At 43.0% G+C, this 25,812-nt stretch overlaps 1 protein-coding gene across 1 annotated transcript in view; it reads right to left on the bottom strand.

Annotated features, from left to right (window-relative positions):
• Positions 1 to 25,812, bottom strand: part of LOC126191112 (mucin-5AC) — a 304,373-nt gene that overhangs the window by 134,823 nt on the left and 143,738 nt on the right. Inside the window, exons 3-4 of the mRNA XM_049931854.1 lie at positions 23,657 to 23,772; positions 7,728 to 7,865 (exon numbers count right to left, since the gene is read on the bottom strand). Of these exons, the coding sequence (XP_049787811.1) occupies positions 7,728 to 7,865; positions 23,657 to 23,772 (254 nt within the window). The remainder of the gene's footprint in view (positions 1 to 7,727; positions 7,866 to 23,656; positions 23,773 to 25,812) is intronic.

The following is a 25,812-nucleotide window of genomic DNA, read 5'->3' on the forward strand; positions in this document are numbered from 1 at the left end:
GTAGGAGAAATGTTTATCGCAAATACGGACTTGGTAGAAGGAATGAGAGAGGAGAAAGTAATATTGTGATGTGCAATAAATTTCAGGCTGTAATAGCGAACAAATTGTTGAAAAATCACAAGAAGAGGAGGTATATGTCGAAAAGACCCGGAGACACGGGAAGAGGCAGTTGAGTTGAAGATGACTGGACGTCTTTAAAAAAGCAATCACATACGGAAAGACAAACATAAGTATTAGGAACGTAACTGCGAAGAAACCTTGGGTAACACAGGAAATTCTTCAATTAATTGACGAAAGAAGGAAGTACAAATGTGTTAGGGAAGACAGAAATACAGCAACACAAATCACTTAGGAATGAGAAAATAGGAAATGTAGGGATGTGAAGGCAAATGGCTGCAGGAGAAACAGGGAGAAATAGTAAAAGAAGAGTTTGTTGGAAGGACTGACTGAGCATACATAAAAGTCAGAATAACCTTTCGTGAAATTAAAAGCAAGAGCGGCAACATTAAGATTGTAATGGAATTGTAGCGTTCAACGCAGAGGAGCGAGCGGATAGATAGAGTACATTGAAGACTAACCTCCATACTGTTAACTGAAAGTTTTCTGGTTCTAGAGCCACGTCGAGTTTTAAAATAAGCCACTAAATGAATAAAACCGACATTTTGACCACGGTTGCTCTGGATTTGCTAATGGAAATACGAGATTGACGGTTTTTACGTTAGCTGAATCCGGCTGCGGAAAACCCAAATATTAAATGTACACTGTAATCTGCTTATAAAATACAGTCACTTAAAAAATGGATTGCTATAGCGATATGTGCTTTCGCCACAGAATGAGTTCATAGACATCATCTGTCATGCTGGGTTCATTGTTATCACATATGTCAATTCGTTTCCATATGTACTTGTAAGGATTCCTATTGAAGTCGTCGTTCTCGCGCATCATTGCCGAGCGAAACAAAAGTCAGCTAATTATACCGGTATATACGTACTCCCTGCCATACATGCCTTCACCATGGAAGAATCGTCTCGCAAGAACGAATTTTTAGTAAGCAGTTGCCGGAATCAAGTAGCAACAGTAAACTCAGAGTGGTAGCGAATAGTCTTCATGCTACTTAAAGGAAAACTTACGAGGATAAGAAGCACAAGCATGCAACTGTAATCACGCAGAAGGAGGTGAGAAAATATTAGAGAATCTTCCTTTATAAAGGATGATACGCCAGTATGGCGATGACGAATACACGCTTGCAATATGCGTTCACCGCGATGTCACCAAACACGGATGCGACCATAATGATGCTGTAAACAGAAAGTGGCTTCATTCGTGCACCCAGGTTCGTCGTTGAGTGGACCATCGCAGGCGCTCCTGTCTGTGATGCAGCGTCAAGGGTAACCACAGCCATGGTCTCCGAGCTGATAGTCCATGCTGCTACAAACGTCGTCGAACTGTTCGTGCAGAAGGTTGTTGTCTTGCAAACGTGCCCATCTGTTGACTCAGGGATGGAGACGTGGCTGCACGATCGGTTACAGCCATGCGGATAAGATGCTTGTCATCTCGACTGCTAGTGATACGAGGCCGTTGGGATCCAGCACGGCGTTCCATATTACCCTCCTGAACCCACCGATTCCATATTCTGCTAACAGTCATTGGATCTCGACCAACGCGAGCAGCAATGCCAGTATACGATAAACCGTAATCGCGATAGGCTACAATCCGACCTTTATCAAAATCGGAAACTTGATGATACGTAATTCTCCTTCTTACACGAGCCATCACAACAACGTTTCACCAGGCAATGCCGGTCAACTGCTGTTTGTGTATGAGGAATCGGTTGGAAACATTCCTCATGTCAGCACGTTGTAGGTGTCGCTACCGGCGCCAACCTTGTTTGAATGCTCTGAAAAGCTAATCATTTGCATATCACAGCATCTTCTTCCTGTCGGTTAAATTTCGCGTCTGTAGCACGTCATCTTCGTGGTGTAGCACTTTTAATGGCCAATAGTATTTATTCCACCATACGGATATAGTGTCCAACTCTTGTTGTGTGAATCAGTGAGGTGGGTGGGTTTCCTTGAGCATTGCGTCGATACCTACTCAACGGCTCGTTCATTTACAGTACTTTCTCCCGAGCACTGGGTCAGACTGCTTACCATCAACGACGCTTTCCCTACTTGTTTTCATTGCTCTCATTTATTTGGCCTGCGTTAATGGGCTGTAAAATGTTTGGTCATTTGTGTTGGAAGTCGCCCGCTTGCAGCACACAGACTGGCACGTGAATTCATAAGTGGCCTCCAAAAGTCGTTAGCGCTGCAGCCGTGGGCCCCACCTCTTCCGCCGCTGATGCGTCTTCCCGCTGTCTCCTCAGCGCCACGCAATGAGTTCACCACCAAAATTTACGACTCTCCTAGTGCTCTGAAATGGATGCCCGCACCGCTTACCACACTTTCTAGCAAAGGCGTCCGGCTGACTTAGGGAGAAAGCCGTTGATTCAATTACTTCTGTGGCGTGCGTGGACTGGAGCTCCGGTCTGCGATAAGAGGAGTAATTCGTTCTTGTCTCTCACTGACCAGGTCTTTGTTACTGGTAATCAGTGCGCGAAGTGAAAATAAGCACGAAACTGGCCATTAAAGCACAGTAGTGCTGGTCAGTAATGAGACGTGTGTTCTTCGCGCGTGAAAATGTGGGAACATCTCCAGAAAAGTGATGCAACCGAGTAGTTTACAATGCAACACCACAGTATATGAGAAACAGTCGCGAAACACTACAGAGCAAAAAAAATAAATAAATAAATAAAAAGCATAAAAATATACAACCTCATGACCGTTGAAGCGATGCTAGCGCTCCAAGCGGCTAGCGTGTAATAACAGAAGAATGGCATGGTATTCTTTTTTAACGATGTTGCTTTCACAATTCCCATTCACAAAAATGCCGGTGACTTTTTCAATACGAAGTAATTAAAGTAATATCCCGTATCCTCTCAATGTCAACATAAAATTATAAAACCTGAGTGCAATGTAATACATCCTGCTTACAACAGCAGAGTCGTAATCTTACCATCGAAATACCGTAAAAAGAAAAATCAGTTGTGGTCTTCTGTGTTTAAGTTAATAAGGGGCTGATTACGAGTATATCTACATCCTCGGCACGTACTTTCTGATGCTTTGCGCCGACGATAGTTAGTTTCACGGTATCTGTGCGGATTTCAGACTCATTTAGTACATTTAAAACTAGGGACGAGTATGCCGGCCCTAGTGGCCGAGCGGTTCTCGGCGCTACAGTCTTGAACCGCGCGACCGCTACGGTCGCAGGTTCGAATCCTGCCTCGGGCATGGGTGTGTGTGATGTCCTTAGGTTAGTTAAGTTTAAGTAGTTCTAAGTTATAGAGGACTGATGACCATAGATGTTAAGTCCCATAGTGCTCAGAGCCATTTGAACCATTTTTGAACTAGGAACGTAGTTTACATTCTTCGAGATTATCTGCTACTCCTTGTTATAAATGCCAGTTTCGTCTCGTCCTTGCTTTTATGCCTTACTTGTTCCTATCATGTTTATCTATTCTGCTTCCCTGACATCAAAACGTATCTGTTTCGTCAAGATTTGTAACATTTTGTCTTTCAGCATGTCCACTTTTTTTTCCTTTATTGCATTTCTACATGCCGCTCTGCAGCCTACAGGAGTCAAAAACTTAATGAGTAGATAATAGAACAATAAAAACAGGTGATAAAACGGTGACTGGTTAAAACTGTGACATGGCGAAAAATTGCGAAGTGAAAATAAAAAATAAAGGTTTGGTGATGCTGAGTAAAATACATAGCAATTAGACAGGCACAATTAAAAAAGAAAAAAAAACACGACGACAGTCTTGTTCCTGTTCACAAGAGTTCAAAAACACACCTAGCGGCAGTATGGTGTCTTTTCGCAACAGTGGAAGAGGACGCACAACACTAAACACTCACTTAAAAACTGCACCATAGAGGAGACACGAAGGCAGGTGGTGGGGGCGGGGGGGGGGGGGAAACCCGGACCGATGAGGGGGGAAAAGACGGGGAGGGGAAAAGAAAAATGGGGGATATGTCCACCTATTACTATTTCTTCTTATTTGTGTTGACTCTTACACCACAGTTAACACATGTTCCGTAATGTTTAACACAAAACTGAATTCATATTCACTTTAAAATCTACTGACTCAGATCGGTATTATAATCAGTTTATTCAGAGAGAATGTTAGCAAACAGTAGAGCTTTTTCATACTTATGCAACAGGGGTGAAATAATTCCGAAAATTATGAAACATATCGCCTAAATTATAAGTTGTGCTCCAAAGTGATACATATCTCTGAATTCAGAAATTAAGTTATTCATTAGCTACACAACAAGCGGTTGCTAGCATTTGTCATAACATTTAGAACCATAAAACTATAATATATCTAATTGTAAAAATTCCACAGCTGAACGCTCACACTGTAATATCGGTCACTTACCAGGGAAGTGCTATTTGCCGGAGAAAAGGGGTGACCAACGAGAATACCTGCATTTGAACAAAAGCCAATCATTATGTATCTCCGTGGTCAGTGCCTAAACAATTTTAAAAGTCGCTCGAAGTTCGTTAACCTTGGGAATGATCCTCTGGGATGTAGGAGGGGAAATCTTTTGGGGGAAGTTGTACTCCAAAGTGATACATGTTTCTGAATTCAGAAATTAAGTTATTCTATACTATCGGTGGCATTATTCTTTTAGTAGAGAAAGATTATCAGGATTAGCAAGTGCAGATTTTGAGTACCCATCAGTCTTCCGGACTTTTGTAGGTGTCCTGCGACATAGTGCGTGTGAACGTGATCTGTCGGTGGAAGCCTTAAACCAGAGCTTGAAGCAACAGCTATTTTGATGAGTTTTGGGGTTATATTAAGAAATCTCACAATATATGAAGTTCTAGAAGTACGGGAACTGCTTGATTCTCCTATTTTCAAAGTGGAAAATTAGGAAGGAAAATTAGGAATTAGTTTCTCTCTTTCTCTCTCTCTCTCTCTCTCTCATAATGAGAAGCCATATTGCAGTGTAAAAAGATCTCCTTAGCATCCAAGGCAGTGATTCGCATCCTCCATCCACCCAGCCTGAGCACCGATTTGCAGAAAAGGGCTTCTGCGGCAGAGGACGCTGCCGCCACGGACATGTCACGTGGTCCCGTCCACTGATGTGAGTGACCCATAACTAGTCATGCGGCAGGTCTCTCTTTTCTCCACCCCATCCTCTGTTATGCCAGCATAGCTTGGATTTCTGCCCCTCCCCAGTTCTATAAAGCCCTCCAAATCTTCGAACGCCATGCTCTCCACCTCGCCTTCCGCATCCGCCTTCCGTCCCCCACGCACATCTTCTACGACCTCATCCCTTTACCCCACCTCTCCTTTTCCTTGAACACATCTGCACACTATATATTGCCCGCCGCCTTGATCCCCCTCACCCCCTGGTGTCTCCCTTCCTCTCCACCCCCAACCAGTTGCCACGCCTTTACCGTTGTGTCCCACCCTCACTTCATCTCCACACCCTCTATCTCCTTTTCCAGCACTGCTTCCACCATCCACCCCTCCCGGATGGTGAGCTTCGCCCTGACATCTACCCTTCCTACCAACTTTAACCCCATCTTCCTGCCTCCTCCTCAGGGCTCCCTCTCCTCCCCCTCCCCCCTCCTGAGCGGCTTCCCCCTCCTATTCCCCCTCCCTCTCTTGTGCCCCCTTTCAGTGTCTGTGCACTTCCTCCTGCCTTGTCTTCCCTCTTCATCTCCTGCCCCACGTGTCTCCTGCCTCTTAGTGTACCTGCTGACGCCCCCAATCTCTTCATCCCGCCGCTTCCCCTGCTGCCTCTTGCTCCCCCTCCTTTTCCATCCTCCCTGACCTTTCCCTCGGCAGGTCCCACCTGGCAGTTTATTCTTCGTCATGTATGCTCCAAGTGGGTTTTAAGTGTGTTGTTCCGGAGTGTTTTTAATACTGTGGCCGACTTTTAATCTTTGCATGCACATTCAGTGTCTTCTCTGTGTTTTAAGAATCGCCAACTGTTTTTTTTAACTTTCTGGTGACTTTTTTAACTGTCCCCCATGAACGTCTCCATGTCAGTGTATTTTTACCTCCATTTTCTCCCCTTACTCTGTTTTATGTTCCCCTTTTTTATCGCCTTATGTATATATCATTTCATTCTTGTTTTAGTTGTCATGTCACTCGGCTGAAGAGCGGCGGATTGTGCCGCTGACAGCCCTCCCCTGCCCATATGGAGCAGGGGAATGAAATCACAATAAAGAAAAAAAGTCTCTCTTTTCCCTGAAGTCTTCGATACACAGCGTCGATAGTAGATTAACTGACTTTGCCTGTGTTTACAGTTTTCGATTCGGATTGGACTCTGGGCTGTTTGCACACGCTTACAGCGACTTTCGCCTGTGCTTTGGACTTCGCTTCTGGCTAGCTGTTCGCTTCGTGAACTCTGCTGTCATCGATCACACGAACCGCCAGTTTGTTCCACTACTCTCTGCATCTCTGCCAGTGCAAGTGATCATAAACTGTATTCCTCGTTCGCAAATTACAATAGAAGACTCTCAGTTCTAATCGGAAATCTCATCATTTTCTGATTACATATCGATAAATATCTTAATCTAATTCAGTAATAAATGATTTTCAAGCCTACCCAAATATTTACACCTACATGACTCCTCTGTTATTCACACTTAAGTGTTTGGCAGAGGGTTCATAGAACCACTTTCAGACTATTTGTCGACAGTGTCACTCTCGAATAACACGTGCGAGTAGTGAACGCCTAAATCTTACCGTGAAAGCGCGTATTTATTTTATTACGATAGCCATTTCTCTCTATGTAGGTGGATGTTGACGAAATACTTCGGCATTCTCAATGGAAGGTTTGTGATTGAAATTTCGTGGGAAGTTCTAGTCGTAACGAAAAACGCCTTTGTTTTAAGGAAAACCAGCCAAGTCGTGTGTCATGTCTCTGATACTCTTTCCTTTGTATCACGATAGTATAAAACAAACTGTCGTTCTTTGAGTTTTTCGATGCCCTCCAAGAATCTTATCTGGTAAGAATCCCACACCACGCAGAATACTCCAGAAGAGGGCGTACAAACCTTGTGTACGCGGTCTCTTTAGTACATTTGTTATATCTTCTAAATGTTCTGCCAAAAAACCACAGTCGCTTTCCCCACATTTTCTGTTTGGTAGCTCCAATTTAAGTTATTCGTAAGTATAATATTAGGTATTTAGTTGAATCGACAACCTTTAAACTTGTCTGAATTATCGTGTAACCGAAATTTAACGGATTCTCTTTAGTACTCATGAGGATGGACTTCACACTAGTATTTATTGTGTGGGGTCATTTTATGCGTTTGCATCATACAGATAATCTTGTCTAAATCATTTAACAATTCATGTTTATATTTTCAATTTAGTCGACAGTAAACGACAGCATCATTAACAAAGAATTTAAGAGGGTACCTCATACTGTAACTTTAATCGTTTCTGTAGATTAAGAAGAGCAATTGGCACATAACACTTCCTCTGGGAAACCCATATATCACTTCTGTGTCGCTAGATGACTACGAAGTGTGGCCTTCCTGTAAGCAAATCTCGAATCCAGTCTCCACAGTTAAGACGATACTCCAGAGTCAAGCAATTTAATTTGTTGGCGCTTGTGAGGAACGTAAACAAAATCGCATAGTAAGTGGTCGCGCCTTACCTTTACGTCGTTCCACTGCTCATCCTGGGTGGTGTAGGTGTTGACCCGAAGCTGCGTGCCGGCCAGACTGACGCCCGTCATCTCGTCCTGCAGCGACTCCAGCGGGAAGGCCCCGGGGACCACGTGGTGGAGCAGCAGCTGCGACAGACCGCACCACGTTACACCATCTCACAGCACTGTAACTTCTTCTAGAACCTCATAATAGACTGAGTTGACAAGATGTCATGTGATAGCGATATGCACTCATGCAGATGGCGGTAGTATCGAGTGCACAGGGTACAAAAGGGCAGCGCATCGGCGGAGCTGTCATTTGTACTCAGGTAAAGGTTTCCAGCTTGATTTACGGTGCATGACGGAAACTTTGAACGCAGAATGGCAGTTGGAGCTAGACGCATGGAATATTCCGTTTTGGAAAATGTTAGGTGAGCCGTAGTAAAGTTAGCTTTGAAAAGCGCGCCGCAGCGCTAGAGTAAAGCAGTCCCCCTCCGTTTTCTGGCGGTGGCGCCTTTGTCGCAATTGAAGGCCTCGGTGTCTCCATCTAGCGGGAAAGGGGAAAAGTGGGCTGTTCCCGTGGGTTTAAGAAGTGGCTGTATGGGCTCTCGTGGAGCTTACCTACCCAAGAACTCCACATCCTGGCCGAGGTGCCGCTCCTTCAATCCCGTATCCTCTCCGCTGCCACTTCCTTTTACCAGCAAACCTGCCACTCTCCAAATCCTTTAATCCTCTCCCTGGGCACCCGAGTCCACCGTCTGGCCACCACTCGATGGCCTGACCTTCTCTTCCGCCCCTTATGACTGTCATCTCATTTCATGCCAATTACTCTTTCTCGTATCATCGATCTATCTCCTCACCACGTCATGCCATTCAGCCCCCGACCTCCCAACACTGGCCTAATCCTTTCTTTTTTTTTGCGGTTTTAGGGCGCAAAACTTCAATGGTCATTAGCGCCCAGACTACGTTAGGAATGCACCGCCAGGCACAAGCTTAAAACAGCAACTAAAACGGAAAACACGATAAAAGACAGACTGACAGGCCCTTCCTCTTTTCACTCCTCCATCTGTCACTCTCTCACTTCTTTCTCTTCTTCCCCCCCCCCTCGCCCCCTCTACCGCTTCAAAATTATCTGCCACCGCCATCACTGACACCACCACAAAGAAGAGGCCAGGATAATGGCCTTTCGCTTTCATGTAACTCTTACTGTCCCTCCTCCTCTCCTTTAATCTGTCATTTAGCTGTAATTCCCGGCTAGCCAGTGGGCCTTTCGTCTTCCTCACACTCCTACTGTCCCTTCTACTGTCCTGTCAGCTTTCATTTAAATATCACGCCGGGAAGTCAATAGGACCGTTCGTTTTCCTGCCTCTTCTACTATCCCTCTGACTATTCTTTCAACAGTATAAAAAAAACCACAGCGCAAAAGTCAAGTCAAAAACCATAACCAGCGTGTCGTCTCCACACCACCACACCATGTAAGAAGGAGAAGCACCCCAGAGGCGCTAGGACTTCGCCTCCAGCTGAGGGTCCAACCCTCCGTCATGTGCGTCTGCGTCTGCTCTCGTGGAGAGTTGGCAGTGGGGGCATCAAGAAGCGACTTCTCTGCCGGTGCTAGAGGGACAGCACGCAGACCGCGGCATCAGCGTAAGCGACGCGAGCAGCGGCTCCGGGTACGGGGCGCTAACTGCTCGTCGCGAAAGGAATCTTCCTGAGCGTGGGTCCGCGAGGGGCCTAATTAGCAGTTCGGCCGTATGCTGTCGACCGGCGAGGAGGTTCTGAAAATAAGCGCGCCTTCCTGAGTCCGTTGAAACGGCTGGCAGCCAGTGGCACCGCAGAGCATTTGGAGGTGCTGCCTTGGTTAACTCCTGGGAGTCGTAACGCACCAGAAGTTGAGTATTCATTGTTAACAGATTTTATGAAGTGTAATTGAATTCAATTCACTTATCCTTGTTAATTATATCAGCCGTATTTTTTGTTTTGTGGGGGGGGGGGGGTGTCCCCGCCATTCATTCTCGTCTGCCCAACCGCGGGAATGTGGTAATATTAGAAAGGGTGGTACGTTTGTCCACTTTTGAGGACGAAAGGGGGGTGGGTCAGAGTAAATCTGTAGTTCGGATTGCTTCTTTCCCCTCCCAGCTTACCTACGGGTTTATTCGACTGTTAGCCTCTGCCATGTTTGTGAAAGTTTAAAGCACCAATGACTGTACTGTTTAAAATGGAAGGCACTAAGATCTGATCCATTCTCTCGCCTGGCATAACTAGCATTACTAGACTCATGTGTAAAAGGTACTCTAAGAAAGAATAAAAATTCCTTTTGCCTCGTGGTAAGAACTAGTCAATTGCATAACGAATTCCTGCTCATCTGGAAGCTGTAACTTATGTAAATTTGTGTTTATGTATATTTGGCTATAATCAAGCAAGGTTGTTAATGTACGCCGTAGTGGATTTTTTATATTGTTTCTAGTCAGCAAAAGCTGTTGTGTGTTTTTCCAATTCAATACCTTTTAAGGCTTTTACTCAACGTGCTTATGTGTTTTATACAGGTAGTTGGTTATTAGTGTGTTTTCTTGCCATGCAAAAGTTTGCCTTTTCATTACCGGTGGAAATTGTTGCCTTGAAATGAGAACGTTGTAAAAGTTCGCAAGTCGTACCTGGCGAGCGTTTGTTTTTGCCTTAAGTTAACTGGCAGAAATTTGTAAAATTTGGTTTTTTATATATTTTTTGGGAATGTTAATGTTATTAACTGTGAGTGTTCCCCCGTGTGCGTTTTGGTTTTTCTATTTTGAGAACTTTTGTAAACAGGATTGTCTTTATATGTTGCAGACAAGTTAGATTCTGCGCCATTTAATGAATGGAGTGAAATTAACCTGTAATTTAGCTGAGCTTGAAATATTATACAGCGTCGTGTTGTATACGTTAAATTGCTTGCTTTTTACTGGTGTGAAATTTTTTATAATAATTTAATAATTTAAAAGTCCTTTCCTATCTTAAATTGTGACTTATTTGTTAAATGATTGTTGGTTTTTTTAAATATCGTAAAGTCTTGCACCCAGTTTGAATAAAGAGTGTTATTGAAAATTGTGTGTAATTTCACCAGTTATTCCTTAGCACCTACTTCCACTGTACATTTTGTGTATTGATTGAGATTAAAAACCTTTGGTGAACCAGTACTAATTTTACGGTTCATTAGGAAACTCAATATTCTGAGATCCACAGCGCGAAGAGTGCGCAGAGAAGACCAATTTTCAGGCATTACCTCTCGCCACGGACAGCACAGTAGCCGACGGCCTTCACATAAAGACCGAGAACAGCTGCGTTTGTGTGGAGTTGTCAGTACTAACAGACGAGCAACACTGCGTAGCATAACCAGAGAAATTTATGTGGCCAAGAGAAGTCTACTAATATCAAATACCGGCCTTAATTTGAGGACGAAATTTCTGAGGATGTACGTCTGGAGTGCAGCATTGTATGGTAGTGAAACATGGACTGTGGGAAAACCGGAACAGAAGAGAATCGAAGCATTTGAGATGTGGTGCTATAGACGAATGTTGAAAATTAGGTGGACTGATAAGGTAAGGAATGAGGAGGTTCTACGCAGAATCGGAGAGGAAAGGAATATGTGGTAAACACTGATAAGGAGAAGGGACAGGATGATAGGACATCTGCTAAGACATGAGGGAATGACTTCCATGGTACTAGAGGGAGCTGTAGAGGGCAAAAACTGTAGAGGAAGGCAGAGATTGGAATACGTCAAGCAAATAATTGAGGACGTAGGTTGCAAGTGCTAGCTATGGCAACTGACGACCGACGCGATGCCTTTGTTAACAGTACGACACCGCCTGCAGCGCCTCTCCTGGACTCGTAACCATATCGGTTGGACTCCAGACGACTGGGAAACCTTGGCCTGGTCAGACGAGACCCGATTTCAGTTGGTAAGAGCTGGTTGTTGGGTTCGAGCGTGGCGCAGAACTCACGACGCCATGGACCCATCTTGCCAATAAGACACTGTTCGAGCTGGTGGTGGTTCCATGATGGTGTGGGCTGGGTTTACGTGGAATAGACTGAGTCCACTGATCAGACTGAACCGATCATTGGCTGGAATTAGTTATGCTCGGTTACTTAGAGACCATTTATAGTCATTTATGGACTTCATTTTTATGAATGATAATGAGCCATGTCACTGGGCCACAATTATTCGTGATTGGTTCCAAGAACATTCTGAATAGTTCGAGCGAATGATATGGCCACCCCGACCGCCCGACATGAAGCCTGTCGGACGTTTGTGGGGCCTAATCGAGAAGTCACTTTGTGCTCGAAATCCTGCACCGGCAACACTTTCGAAGTTATGGACGGCTGCAGAGGCACCGTCGCTCAATATTTCTGAACGCGACTTCCAAGGACTTATGTAAGGCTGCAGGCTTTCGTGGCCGTTGTCACTGAAGTTAAAATCTTCTGGGTTATTAGACCGCGTCATGTTTCTTCTAAAATGCTGGACGTTTCGACCCCTCTGCTAGGATCTTCCTCAGGTTCATTTGGTGTCCACTACTGCTAGAACACTGTCAGAGACGAGTGTCGCGTCCACTTATAAAGGGGGAGTTTTCTGGTATTCGTGCTGGAGAAGTGATAGTATTGGTTAAAGTTCATATGGCTACCATTGGTGGGCCATAGTCATAGGCTAATATTCCCGCTCTGACGCAGAAGAAGGGGCGTTGGTAACCCTGTGGATACCATTGGCCCGCCAATGGTCCTGAGATCCTGAAGAAGATCCCAGCAGAGGGGTCGAAACGTTGAACATTTTAGAAGAAACGTGAGGCGGCCTAATAACCCTGAAGATTTTAACTTCAGTTACAAGGACTTGTTGAAGTTCATATGGCTACCATTGGTGGGCCATAGTCATAGGCTAATATTCCCGCTCTGACGCAGAAGAAGGGGCGTTGGTAACCCTGTGGATACCATTGGCCCGCCAATGGTCCTGAGATCCTGAAGAAGATCCCAGCAGAGGGGTCGAAACGTTGAACATTTTAGAAGAAACGTGAGGCGGCCTAATAACCCTGAAGATTTTAACTTCAGTTACAAGGACTTGTTGAGTTCATGCGACGTCGAGTTGCTGCACTGTGTGGACGTCTTCGTCATCGAAAAATCTGCGACTGCTGTGAATCAGTTCCTCGACATTAAGAGACGTTCCACGCCTTTTGTCACTTCAGTCTGTATCAGTAGAGGAAGTAACTTTCTAAATGAGTTGCAGGGCATTGTGGTTTTTTGTGACTAAGGCCGTGTAGCTCGCGTAACATTTATTCAGCGCTGAGGTAGGATTTTTGTAAATGAAAAAAGTGTGTTGCTTTTAAGTACGCTGTTCTGGCACAAAGTGAGACTAAAACAGTGAAATTACAAAATTGCTGAGATTCACCAAAATATTAGAGCATGTTCTATGTATCCTACATGAGATATCAAATTATATTCTATCCTACTAATTACGTGTTTTCAGGGATCCCTCGATGAATTACTAGGATAAAAGACATACTTCTGACTCTTATTTGGAGACTACTAGCTGAAAAAACATAAAACGCTATTTTACTGGTGTACCTGAAAATAAAATCAGAAAATTCTTCGTATGATGGAGCTTCAAAAAGGAAGTTGGAAATTATTGTGGCAAGCAAGCAGCTTTGATTGAATTCTTCACTGCACTTCAGAGTGACACGCATGAAACTATTTTTCAATATAGTCACAAAGTTTAAGTAAACAACATTCATAAATTTATATGAACAGTTAAGTTCCTCGACGTTAGAAATCCTCCTCTTTGGTTACGGAGCTATTCAAGAACCGCTATGTGGACGTCTTCGTCATCGAAAAATCTGCGACTGCTGTGAATCAGTTCCTCGACTGCTGGGTATTTTCGACTGAGGTAGATATCGATGTCGACGGTTCGACGGTCCTCCTTCTCGACCAGTATCACCTGTGGTATCGATAGCTACGATGATACTGCTTAGGCTGGCACTAAGACAGACACCGACGACAGCGCCCTCTAGCCGGCACTGTGGAGCTCTACCTGCGCCGTAGCAGATTCTACCCATTTGATCAAGAGCAGTCGGCCGGGACATTTCGCCTCAGCTTCGCTTCATATAGAGAGACTTTGCACTACTTACGACGGGTCTAAGGCTTCGCACCGACGTGCTCAACTGTACCAAAGTTATGTATGCCTCTGTATATACTCATGCACCAGTAAACCACTTTTACTTACTTGCAGTACCGACGTGTTTTACTTCACCTGCTCCTACTCGCTTTCTTCATTCGGCCAACCTTTCAGTTTTCAGGAGCAGACCCACGCGCCTACAAAATCACCCATGTGTGTAAGGCCATGGTCAGACTGTTGGTACCATTTCACTACGGATGGACGTGACATTGCGTTTATATCATATACCGGCAGAATTTCACGGTAATTCTGTATGCAGTTAATACGTAAGAATCGTAATGCTCCATGTTCTCCAACTTCGATGCGTGTTTCTAGTTGCAGCGCCATTCCAATCCCACACTACGAAGTATCTGTTATCCGTACCGCAACAGAGCTGTGGCTACAGGAAACCTGGAACATGGTCTCTACTCTGACAATGCGCCGCTCTCCTAGCGCAGAGACCTCAGTGTGGGACGGCATACCTGACTTACTTTCTGAAGACCCTACGTACATGGTCCATTCAGCTATTTTTTGCGTAGTTGCAAACAGTTCATCTTTCAGTGAAACAAAGATGTATTTTACATTTAGTGCACTGCACAAATGAAAACCTTTACAAACATTCAACTCCCTTCTGAAGCCAGTTTTCTGATTTTTGTACATCATACCATGTAAATGCATGGCGCGGAACATCCCAGCTGTTGGTGATGATACAGACTTTGGTGTTCCAGGGCGTTTCCTCGTTGAAAATACTTCTTTGTCTTCGCGTTACGCCTGTTTTTTTTTTTTCCAGACTCTTCTCCCTCTTGCGGTCGCGCTTGTATGTGAAAGTGTATAGGTTGCCGCCGAATCTGGACCTAGTGCTACATCGAATAAAATGCATAGCCTTATTGTTGGGAGTAAATAAAAAATCACTTATTTGATAGGGTGGAGTATATCAGAATATTAAAGCGTATTACAAACACTTTCTAGTTCGAAATTTCTCAAAACAACCAGAAATTACATTCATTTCTCGAAGCCTCGCTGACAATGCGGTAAACAGCTTCGAGATATAGTGGAAGCTTGCAGAAACGCAAACAAATGATGCACAGGAAGCACATACTGTACACGTTACAATCAGAAACACGTAATTTAGTTAATTTCCTAAGCTAGAAAAAAATGGAAGTTGCATGTAGCACACAAGGACTGAGGAGGTTAAAATGACGTTTTGGCTGCTGCGGCCATCTGAGGTAATTACCCGATTAAGCATAGATTTTACTGTCACTGTCAATGAACTTTGTTTTACAAGTTCCAAGTTTTGAAATTTTCGAAAGCATTCTGTAATTGAAGTAAAGCAGCGACCGGTATAAAACGCTAAAAATCAAATAAAAAGTTTCGATCGCGTTTTCAGATTTTTATTCGTCAGCAACCGGTTTCGGCCCTTTCCTCAGACCACCTTCAGGCTTTTCCCTGCTCTAATACAGTAAAAAACGTCTAAAATATAAGCTACAGTAATTTAAAAGTACGATGTTATATGTATTATGGATGCTGGTGGTGGCAGACGGAGCGAGATCCGTAGAAACAAGGATATCACTGCTAAATAAGGCAGCTTTAGTAGAGATTATATGCTGTAAGACACCCTCCCGCCACCCCTGTCTCTGTTGCAGCGAGTACATACGAATGGCCACAGCGGGCAGTCTGCATATGACAGCGATTACAGCATGCCTCTCATTTTGTTTCTTTTACTTAAATTAATTATGTTAGGATAAGACATGACAAAATTTTATGTAGGTAATTTTCGAATTTATTTCTGTATCTATTTTTCTTATAAATTTGATTATACCAATCAATGTAGTATACCTCATGCATGGTTGGTTGTCGACGATGTAATGCTGTAGGCGATGGGCGGAGCTTATAGTATATAATCTCGACTAAAGCTGACTTATCCAGCAATGACATCCTTATTTCTACAGATCTTGCTCCATCTGTGGCCACCAGCAGTCGTAACGGGTATAACATCGTACTTTTTAATTATTGTAGCTTATATTTTAGACGTTGTTCAGCCATATTTTCATCCCTCTATATTGAATATGTATTATTACTGTACTGCAGCAGGGAAAAGCCTGAAGATGGTCTGAGGAAAGGGCTGGAACCTTTTGCTGACGAATAGAAATCAGAAAACGAGATCGAGACTGTATGTTGCTGATTTTTCCAATTTTTGATCTGATGACGCCAACAGCAAAAACGTCGTTAAAAGTGCAGATATGTGATTAACGATCTAGATGGCTTTATTCAGAATTAAGCTCTTGGAATAATAATGAAAACTACAAACTGAATGAAAAATGCTTACTTCTGATTTTTAACAGAATAATATTGAAGATATGTTCCCGGTGTGTGTATTGTTTTTGTACTTACTATTTGGCCAAATGCTATGCTGCTAGTTTTGCTTGACGCAATAAGATGTTTCACAAGTGTGAGCTAGAATATCCTAGGAATTAAAGGGGGCAAAACTAGAAAGCATTATCTCCAAATGGTGACATCGTCACTGTGATGTAGCGATCGCAATACTGTTAGTAAAAAAACAATTTTATATCTCTATCGCAAACTGTTTTTATTAATGTATGACCAGTGTAAATGTCTTATGTACCGCCGTCACATACAAAATGCTTGACTGGAAATAGCACATCAATGCGAACTTCAATATCGTAAACAGCAGACTGGCTGCTGAGTGTGATACTGCAGTTCACAGTTACGCGATATTCGTAGCGAATCATTTCACGGATGTATTAAAAAAATTATAAAATTACTTTGCAATCGAGACAGAAATTTTTCGTTTTACTAGAAGCCGGCCGCGGTGGTCTCGCGGTTAAGGCGCTCAGTCCGGAACCGCGCGACTGCTACGGTCGCAGGTTCGAATCCTGCCTCGGGCATGGATGTGTGTAATGTCCTTAGGTTAGTTAGGTTTAAGTAGTTCTAAGTTCTAGGGGACTGATGACTACAGATGTTGTCCCATAGTGCTCAGAGCCATTTGAACCATTTTTTTACTAAAAGTTTTCTTCCTCCGCGTGATGTGTGAGGGTTGTCTTAGTCTTAAGTATCTATTGAGTGTAAATGACTGCAAGATGTGTGTGTGTGTGTGTGTGTGTGTGTGTGTGTGTTGAATCTTCCTTTTGCTAGCACATAGCCTACCTACTCTTCTCGGTTAGCGTCAAGGGGCGTGACTACCTTAACGTACAAAGCGGACGGATGGATCATCATCAATATTGTAAGACTTCTTCACTCCATGAGACACTGTTGCGATGTTTGGTGTTTAATCCAGGAGATAGGCTCTAAGTATGGTGACCAGGAACATCACACTGCCAGCTTTTCTCCCCTTGTCGCGAAGTACCGGTGGTGAAAATTTCCTGTCATCACGATTCGAATCGACTAGTTCCAGATCGTGTGCGTTGACGGTTGTTATCGACCTCGTCTACAAAAGCAGGTAGTGTCCTGAGAACGCAGGTTCTTAGATTTCACTCCGGCGCACAAGTTTTTTTCCATTTCTTTATAACTATTTTTACTAACGGTTGTTGTTGTTGTTGTGTTGTTGTGGTCTTCAGTCCTGAGACTGGTTTGATGCAGCTCTCCATGCTACTCTATCCTGTGCAAGCTTCTTCATCTCCCAGTACCTACTGCAACCTACATCCTTCTGAATCTGCTTAGTGTATTCATCTCTTGGTCTCCCCCTACGATTTTTACCCTCCACGCTGCCCCCCAATATTAAATTGGTGATCCCTTGATGCCTCAGAACATGTCTTACCAACCGATCCCTTCTTCTACTCAAGTTGTGCCACAAACTTCTCTTCTCCCCAATCCTATTCAATACTTCCTCATTAGATATGTGATCTACCCATCTAATCTTCAGCATTCTTCTGTAGCACCACATTTCGAAAGCTTCTATTCTCTTCTTGTCCAAACTATTTACCGTCCATGTTTCACTTCCATACATGGCTACACTCCATACAAATACTTTCAGAAATGACTTCCTGACACTTAAATCTATACTCGATGTTAACAAATTTCTCTTCTTCAGAAACGCTTTCCTTGCCATTGCCAGTCTACATTTTATATCCTCTCTACTTCGACCATCATCAGTTATTTTTCTCCCCAAATAGCAAAACTCCTTTACTACTTTAAGTGTCTCATTTCCTAATCTAATTCCCTCAGCATCACCCGACTTAATTCGACTACATTCCATTATCCTCGTTTTGCTTTTGTTGATGTTCATCTTATATCCTCCTTTCAAGACACTGTCCATTCCGTTCAACTGCTCTTCCAGGTCCTTTGCTGTCTCTGACAGAATTACAATGTCATCGGCAAACCTCAAGGTTTTTATTTCTTCTCCATGGATTTTAATACCTACTCAGAATTTTTCTTTTGTTTCCTTTACTGCTTGCTCAATATACAGATTGAATAACATCAGGGAGAGGCTACAACCCTGTCTCACTCCCTTCACAACCACTGCTTCCCTTTCATGTCCCTCGACTCTTATAACTGCCATCTGGTTTCTGTACACATTCCGAAACAAAAACCATCTTGTAAGGGAGTCCGAGGCAGGGTATGTTGTTACAAGAGTTGGATGGCACAAGTTTCAGTTTTCTGTCGTTGTTGATTCCTGGCGGTCAGAACTCAAACCACAGCACGATCACAATACTCTGAGTAGGCAGTACGTAGTTTATAGTTCCTGGTTATAGTTTTCTGAATTTAACAGGTTTATGTGTTTTTGTAGTTACAAACGCTCATTCATTGATCAACTGTCATTAAGCACTATGTACTAAATGAAATCCACATTCCAACTATTTTGTGTTATTTTATAACAGTTGCACAATGTTGTTCGATATCAGTATCGGGGTTAGGTTCAAGGTCTATTTTTCCAGCCCAGTTCTTTACTGAAAATGTTCTGCGGGGTTAGCTGTCACAAAAATTTCGGAGGGGTTACACGGGGAAGCCTACACTGGCAAGGGATTTTCTCGCTCGTTTGTCTCAGGTAAAGATGGTGAGAAATCATAAAAGACAAACCGAAGAGATATTACTCCATACTTCATCTAAGCAACAGTGAGAAAATCAAAAAAGGAGAAATTATCAATTCGTAAAGCTGTAACTGCTTATCAGATCAGTAAACGAACTTCAGAAAGAATTACGGGTCCCATCTTAGCACATGAAGACTAACATTTGCTAGATCCAATGGAATCGTTATGTTATCGTCCTATCATTCCCCCCCCCCCCCCCGCCCCCTCCCCCATCCACGCTGTACACATAAGCTCCGGTCTCTTGATCCCACTGTCTATGGGCAATTTAAGAAATTCTTCAACTCAGGAGGAGTGGATAATTAACAAGCCAGGGAGCATGGTGACAAATGTGATATGCAACAAATTGTTTCTCGTGCATATCCTCGTACAGTGACTTGCAGTGATTCCGTCTAATATTTCTTTAGGATTTCCGTACAGAGAAATATATCGATTAAGTCGTGAAATATTTACTGATGCAAATTTTCCGGGAAGTGTATAAACGACAGAGAGAAGATTTGGACAAGTTCCCAGAAAAGTTTGCAAAGCAAAACCCTCCATTGTTGTCAAGTAGTCGCAATATTGTAGTAAGACGTTTGCTAAAGAAATAAAGATATAAATAGCTCCTGAAAAATAAATACAGTAACTTTAACAGATTCACCAGTTAAAAAAACGCTTTAAGAGCTAGCTAAAAATGCAAGTGAAAAAAATATCTGTTCAGAAAATAAACGAAAATAACTGGAATACAAAAAACAGAAAAGGTATGAAAACAAGAAAGAACGAAAAATCTCAATTAGTGAAGAAGAGGATGATGATTATTTTTGTTTAGTTTATCCCAAACCACTTTGTATCAGTAAAGATAAGGAAGAATATATTCAGTGTACAAAATATAAGAAGTGGTTTATCAGTTATGTACCAACAGGCCAAATAACTTCCGTTCATTACAAAATTGTGAGTGCGCTCCAAAATGACTTCGCTAATAGAGGAAATTTTTAAAATATTTTCTTAAATTACTAGTTTAGATTTTAAATTTATCCTAAATATCTATCAATGCTTTATTAATATCGTTGCTCGACTTTTGTATTCTAAGTAGAACTTCTTTTTCAGTAAATAGTTGTTTCCCATCTGCGACAATCAACCCCACTGACTTTGACAACCAACCCGGAATCGATGCAGGTTGTCACAAAAATGTACCCAGATAGTTTCTTTTCTGATAAGTCAAATATGCAGTAGTACTAGTGGTCATTGGGCATATCAGACAAAAGTCTATCCTCCTGGATTCGATACCCTGACTTCCCATTCATTTTTATGATGAAGTTAATGTGATATTCTGCGTTGGCAACGCAATAGGCACGTTAAAAAATAATTTCATCCTGTGATTCAGATTCCACGTAAAACTGAAGATCCTCTGTTAGTGGCTAGATGAGACTGTGGAAGGAAAGGGCATACCATCATATAACACTCCACACCTAGATAAGTACTGTAGTGTTTGAACTAACCTTCGGGTTTAGAACAGTTTACCAGAGTCGGAAGAGACGGATGACCTCAGCAGTTTGGTCCCATTGGAGCTTACAACCACTACCGCCACAACAGAACACGAGTCTTTGAAAACTGGAACACACAGGTAGAATAACACGACGGATGGCTTGGACAGTGTTCCATAAGTGAGATATAAAGACTGTGGAGGAACGATGTACACCTATACCGAGTGCATTCCCTCTCTTGGGAGATGGAAAAAGTTACTAAAAAACAAAGTGGAAACGTAAAAGCAAGCGGCAGCCAAGGACGCAGTACCAGACGATTCGCCTTAAGTGAGGTAGGTAAGCGGCAGGAAACCAAAATCTAGATATCCAAGGAGGGATTTTAGTCTCACACTCCTCGAATACAAGCTTATTGTCTTGACCGCTGCGATATCTCAGTTTGATGCTATTTTGCCAGATACGTACAACAATTTATTTTTCCTGTCCTAAGTTTAAAATTTTTGACCCGTAACTTCGAAATATAGAGTCAGTAGAAGAACGAAAGGTTCAAATGGCTCAAATGGCTCTGAGCACTATGGGACTTAACTTCTAAGGTCATTAGTCCCCTAGAACTACTTAAACCTAACTAACCGAAGGACATCACAGACATCCATGCCCGAGACAGGATTCGAACCTGCAACCGTAGTGGTAGCGTGGTTCCAGACTGTAGCGCCTAGAACCGCTCGACCACCCCGGCCGGCAAGAACGAAAGGCCAACGGTCTTGCTACAGTGGTAACACTGGTTTCCGTCAGATCACCAAAGTAAAGCGCTGTCGGGCTAGGCTAGTTCTTGGATGGGTGACCATCCGGTCTGCCGAGCGCTGTCGGCAAGCGGGGTGCACTCAGCCCTTGCAAGGCAAACTAAGGAGCTACTTGTTTGAGAAGTAAAGCTTCCGGTCTCGTGAACTGACATACGGCCGGGAGAGTGGTGTGCTGACCACATGCCCCTCCATGTCCACATCCAGTGACGCCTGTGGTCCTTCATGGCCTGTTCGGGCAGAGTTTAGTTTTAGAGGAAGGAAAACAAACACGTTGCGAGTCATTAAGGAGAATAACCGAGATCAGTAATGTGATAAAATACCGTTCAGCAAATATTAAAAAAAGTGTTGCAGTAGATTCTTTTTCGTCGTCAATTTTCTGACCGGTTTGACGCGGCCAGCGAGGAGTGGTCTTGGGTCAGCGTCTTCATCTCACAAGGGAACCTCCCCATCGCACCTCCCTCAGATTTAATTCTAAGTTGGCGCAGTGGATAGACCTTGAAAAACTGAAGACAGATCAATCGAGAAAACAGGAAGAAATTCTGTGGAACTATGAAAAAATAAGCAAAATATACAAACTGAGTAGTCCATGCGCAATATAAGCAACATCAAGGGCAGGCCGAACTCAGGAGCGCTGTGGTCATGTGGCTAGCGTGAGCAGATGCGAAACGAGAGGTCCTTGTTTCAAATCTTCCCTCGAGTGGAAATTTTAATTTTTTGTTTTCAGTTTATGTCACAAACTCTTATGTTTTCATCACTTTTTTAGGAGTGATTATCACATCCACAAGAAAACCTAAATCGGGAAAGGCAGAAGAATCTTTTTACCCATTCTCCAAGTGTACAAATTAGGTGGGTCGACAACATATTCCTGTCATGTGACGCACATGCCGTCACCAGTGTCGTATAGAATATATCAGACGTGTTTTCCTGTGGAGGAATCGATTGACCTATGACCTTGCGATCAAATGTTTTCGGTTCCCATTGAAGAGGCACGTCCTTTCGTCGACTAATCGCACGGTTTTGCGGTGCGGTCGCAAAACCAAGACACTAAACTTATTACAGTGAACAGAGACGTCAATGAACGAACGGACAGATCATAACTTTACAAAAATAAAGATAGTAAACTTATCACTCGAGGGAAGACTTGAACCAAGGACCTCTCGTTCCGCAGCTGCTCACGCTAACCACGAGACCACGGCGCACATATGCTTACATTGTCCTTGATGTTGCATATCTTGCGCATGGACCACTCAGTTTGTATATTTTGCTTATTTTTTCATAGTTCCACACAACTTCTTCCTGTTTTCTCGATTGATCTGTGTTCAGTTTTTCAAGGCCTAGCCACTGTGCCAACTTATAACTAAATTTGAGGGGGGTGCGATGGGGAGGTTCCCTTGTCAGAGTAGTTCTAGGACATACGTTCTCAATTGTTTGTTGATTAAATTCCAATATCTGGCTTCCCTTGCAATTTTTGCCCCTGTAGCCCCCTCTAGTATCGTGTAAGTTATTCCTTGATGTCTTGACACATGCAGTGTCTCCTGTCCCTTCTTTTAGTCAGTGTTTACTACACATTCCTTTTCTCGCAAATACAACGAAGAAACTCAGTTTTCAGCATCCTTCTGTAATACCATATCGCAAACGCTTCAATTTTCTTCTTCTTGCTGCATCAAAAGTCAAAGTGATCCCATACTAATGGATGAGTGTGGGGGAACAGACTGAAGATTCCTGAATAGCCGTTCATGGCAAGGTCGCAGCGGAGGTGGTATGGCACTGTATTCCTCTGGCCTCTTACAAAGTGTATCTGAGTCATGTGAATGAATATCATAGAGGCAGGTTTGTGTTGTTTGGCACCAAGGAAGTCGCCGAGCTTAATGTTCCCATCCGGGGGACGTATCATTATCAGTAGTGCCATATTTCACGGTATTGCACAGGCATCGAGAGGGAAATGCTGATAATGTCATGAGCGCATTGGATGAGAAAGCCAAGCCCAAGAGTGCTGCTTTTAGACATTTAGAATCACATACGGCAGAACAGAGATTCATCCTTAAAGACATATTTGTAAACGGCTGGGACAGGTGACCTGCTGTTGCAGTCATGGTAAGAAACACAGTCTGCCGTTTACGCTGCTACACAAGCACTAGATGCGCAAATACTCCTTCTACTGCAACCTCTCCTTTGGTTGTTCCTCTCCGCATGAGTAAACATTTCACTTGCAGACCACTCTGAATTGGAAAATTTGCTACTTCTTATGAGTTTCTAATTTGCATTTCTCAATTATTGACAATGACTTACAAATACCTCACATGAAATGTTCTTGTCGTCTGTTTCCTGTTTAGCATAATGCTCAGAAAGCATAGTTACAGATAGACCACTTGTCAGGATGAATGCAGTGAGCAGTGTGAACGCGTGGTGAGAAGTGTAAGCAGCCTGCTTCCACCCCTGTGCAGACAACAGGGATACAGCGACTTACCCCGCTGAGCAGTCTGGGGTTCTCCTGGAACTTCTCCGCGGCTCGGTCAGGTCCTCCCAGCTGCACAAGCAGCGCCTCGAAAGCCTTGTCCGTCGGCGCAAACAGAGTGTAAGGTCCTGGAAGAGACAGCAAAATGAATCTTATCTGTTTACGAAAGGGTGTTCGTGGCGATTAGGTGGGACTTAGGAAAGGCAAAACCACATAGAGGCAGCTGTGACGTTGCGCTCGCTAATGGAGACACAAAACCTTCATGGGATTTGCGATGTACAAAAAGTGTATAATGCAACTAAATTTTTAATAAAAACAAGTGGAAAAATAACAAAGAATAGCATTATAACTAACCAGTGAGTTGCAGTCGTTCTCCAACTTTAGTTTAATTTATATGCAAATGATATGATTGAAAATGGAAGGGGGAAACAAAGGAATAAGCCTAGTTAACGACCATTATATATAAAAAATAATATATACTGACTGCCAGACTATAACAGTCACTCCATAAGAAGAAATACAAAGAAATACTTTTAAATTAAAACAGATTGGCAAAAATTATAATTTTAAAATACCTATACAAATCGCAAAAGTAGTAGCATCCCAAGGAAAACAACAGGTGCGCTCAAAAGTAGTAATAGAAAACAAAATAGTCAGCCAGCATGTCATTTTAACTCCTTACACTGCGACATTTCTTTTCATTACGATAAAGATGCAAAGAATAAAAAAAAATAAAATAAAATTTCAGGGTGTCTGTGGAACAATAAAAAGACAACGAAACAGACGCGTTTGACCCATACTACTTCGCAGACCTCAGGCTTGGATAACTAACAATGAGGACGTAAAACGAATAGTGACGTCAAAATGAAAATTCTCTGATCATTTAAAGGATGTAAACTAGAAGATAGAAAAAGAAAGTAAATTACATATCAGAAATGAGCTTCAAATACTTTCAGTAACAGAAGAAACCGACAAATATAAGCAGGCTGTAAACAGAACGCAGCAAGGCGGGTATCCCAAAAAAGTATCGTAATACCGGGTGATCAAAAAGTCAGTATAAATTTGAAAACTGAATAAACCACGGAATAATGTATATAGAGAGGTACAAATTGGCACACATGCTTGGAATGACATGGGGTTTTATTAGAACCATAAAAATACAAAAGTTCAAAAATGTCCGACAGATGGCGCTTCTTCTGATCAGAATAGCAATAATTAGCATAACAAAGTAAGACAAAGCAAAGATGATGTTCTTTACAGGAAATGCTCAATATGTCCACCATCATTGCTCAACAATAGCTGCAGTCGAGGAATAATGTTGTGAACAGCACTGTAAAGCATGCCCGGAGTTATGGTGAGGCATTGGCGTCAGATGTTGTCTTTTAGAATCCCTAGAGATGTCGGTCGATCACGATACACTTGCGACTTCAGGTAACTCCAAAGCCAATAATCGCACGGACTGAGGTCTGGAGCCTGGGAGGCCAAGCATGACGAAAGTGGCGGCTGAGCACACGATCGTCACCAAACGACGCGCGCAAGAGATCTTTCACGCGTCTAGCAATATGGGGTGGAGCGCCATCCTGCATAAACATCGTACGTTCCAGCAGCTGTTTATCAGCCAGGTTGAGGATGATGCGATTCTGTAACATATCGGCGTACCTCTCACCCGTCACGGTAGCAGTTACTGACGTTTTGCTGTCCAGCGCCATCTGTCGGACATTTTGTGAACTTTTTTTTGTTCTAATAAAACCCCATGTCATTCCAAGCATGTGTGTCAATTTTTACCTCTCTATTTACATTATTCCGTGGTTTATTAAGTTTTCAAATTTATACTGACTTTTTGATCACCCGGTATATGGCCCAAGGAGTAAGCGATGTAGGTCCACTCAGGAAACGACGGAACTAAGACGCTGAAGCCAGGGCAGGTACTTCAAATCTAATCCATGAATGTAAATGATGGTTATGATAATGTAAAATTTTGCAAGGTGTTAGATATTCTCAGTAAAATAGGTGTAAGCTCTAGGGAAAGATGGGTAATATATAACACGTATAAAAACCAAGAAGGTATCATAAGAATGGAAGACCAAGAACAGAGTGCTGAGCCTAACAAAGATATAAGAAAGGGAACAGCCTTTTTCCCCCACTGTTCAATCTGTACGGCGAAGAAA

This window comes from Schistocerca cancellata, chromosome 6 (assembly GCF_023864275.1).
Source record: "Schistocerca cancellata isolate TAMUIC-IGC-003103 chromosome 6, iqSchCanc2.1, whole genome shotgun sequence".
Classification (NCBI taxonomy): domain Eukaryota; kingdom Metazoa; phylum Arthropoda; class Insecta; order Orthoptera; family Acrididae; genus Schistocerca; species Schistocerca cancellata.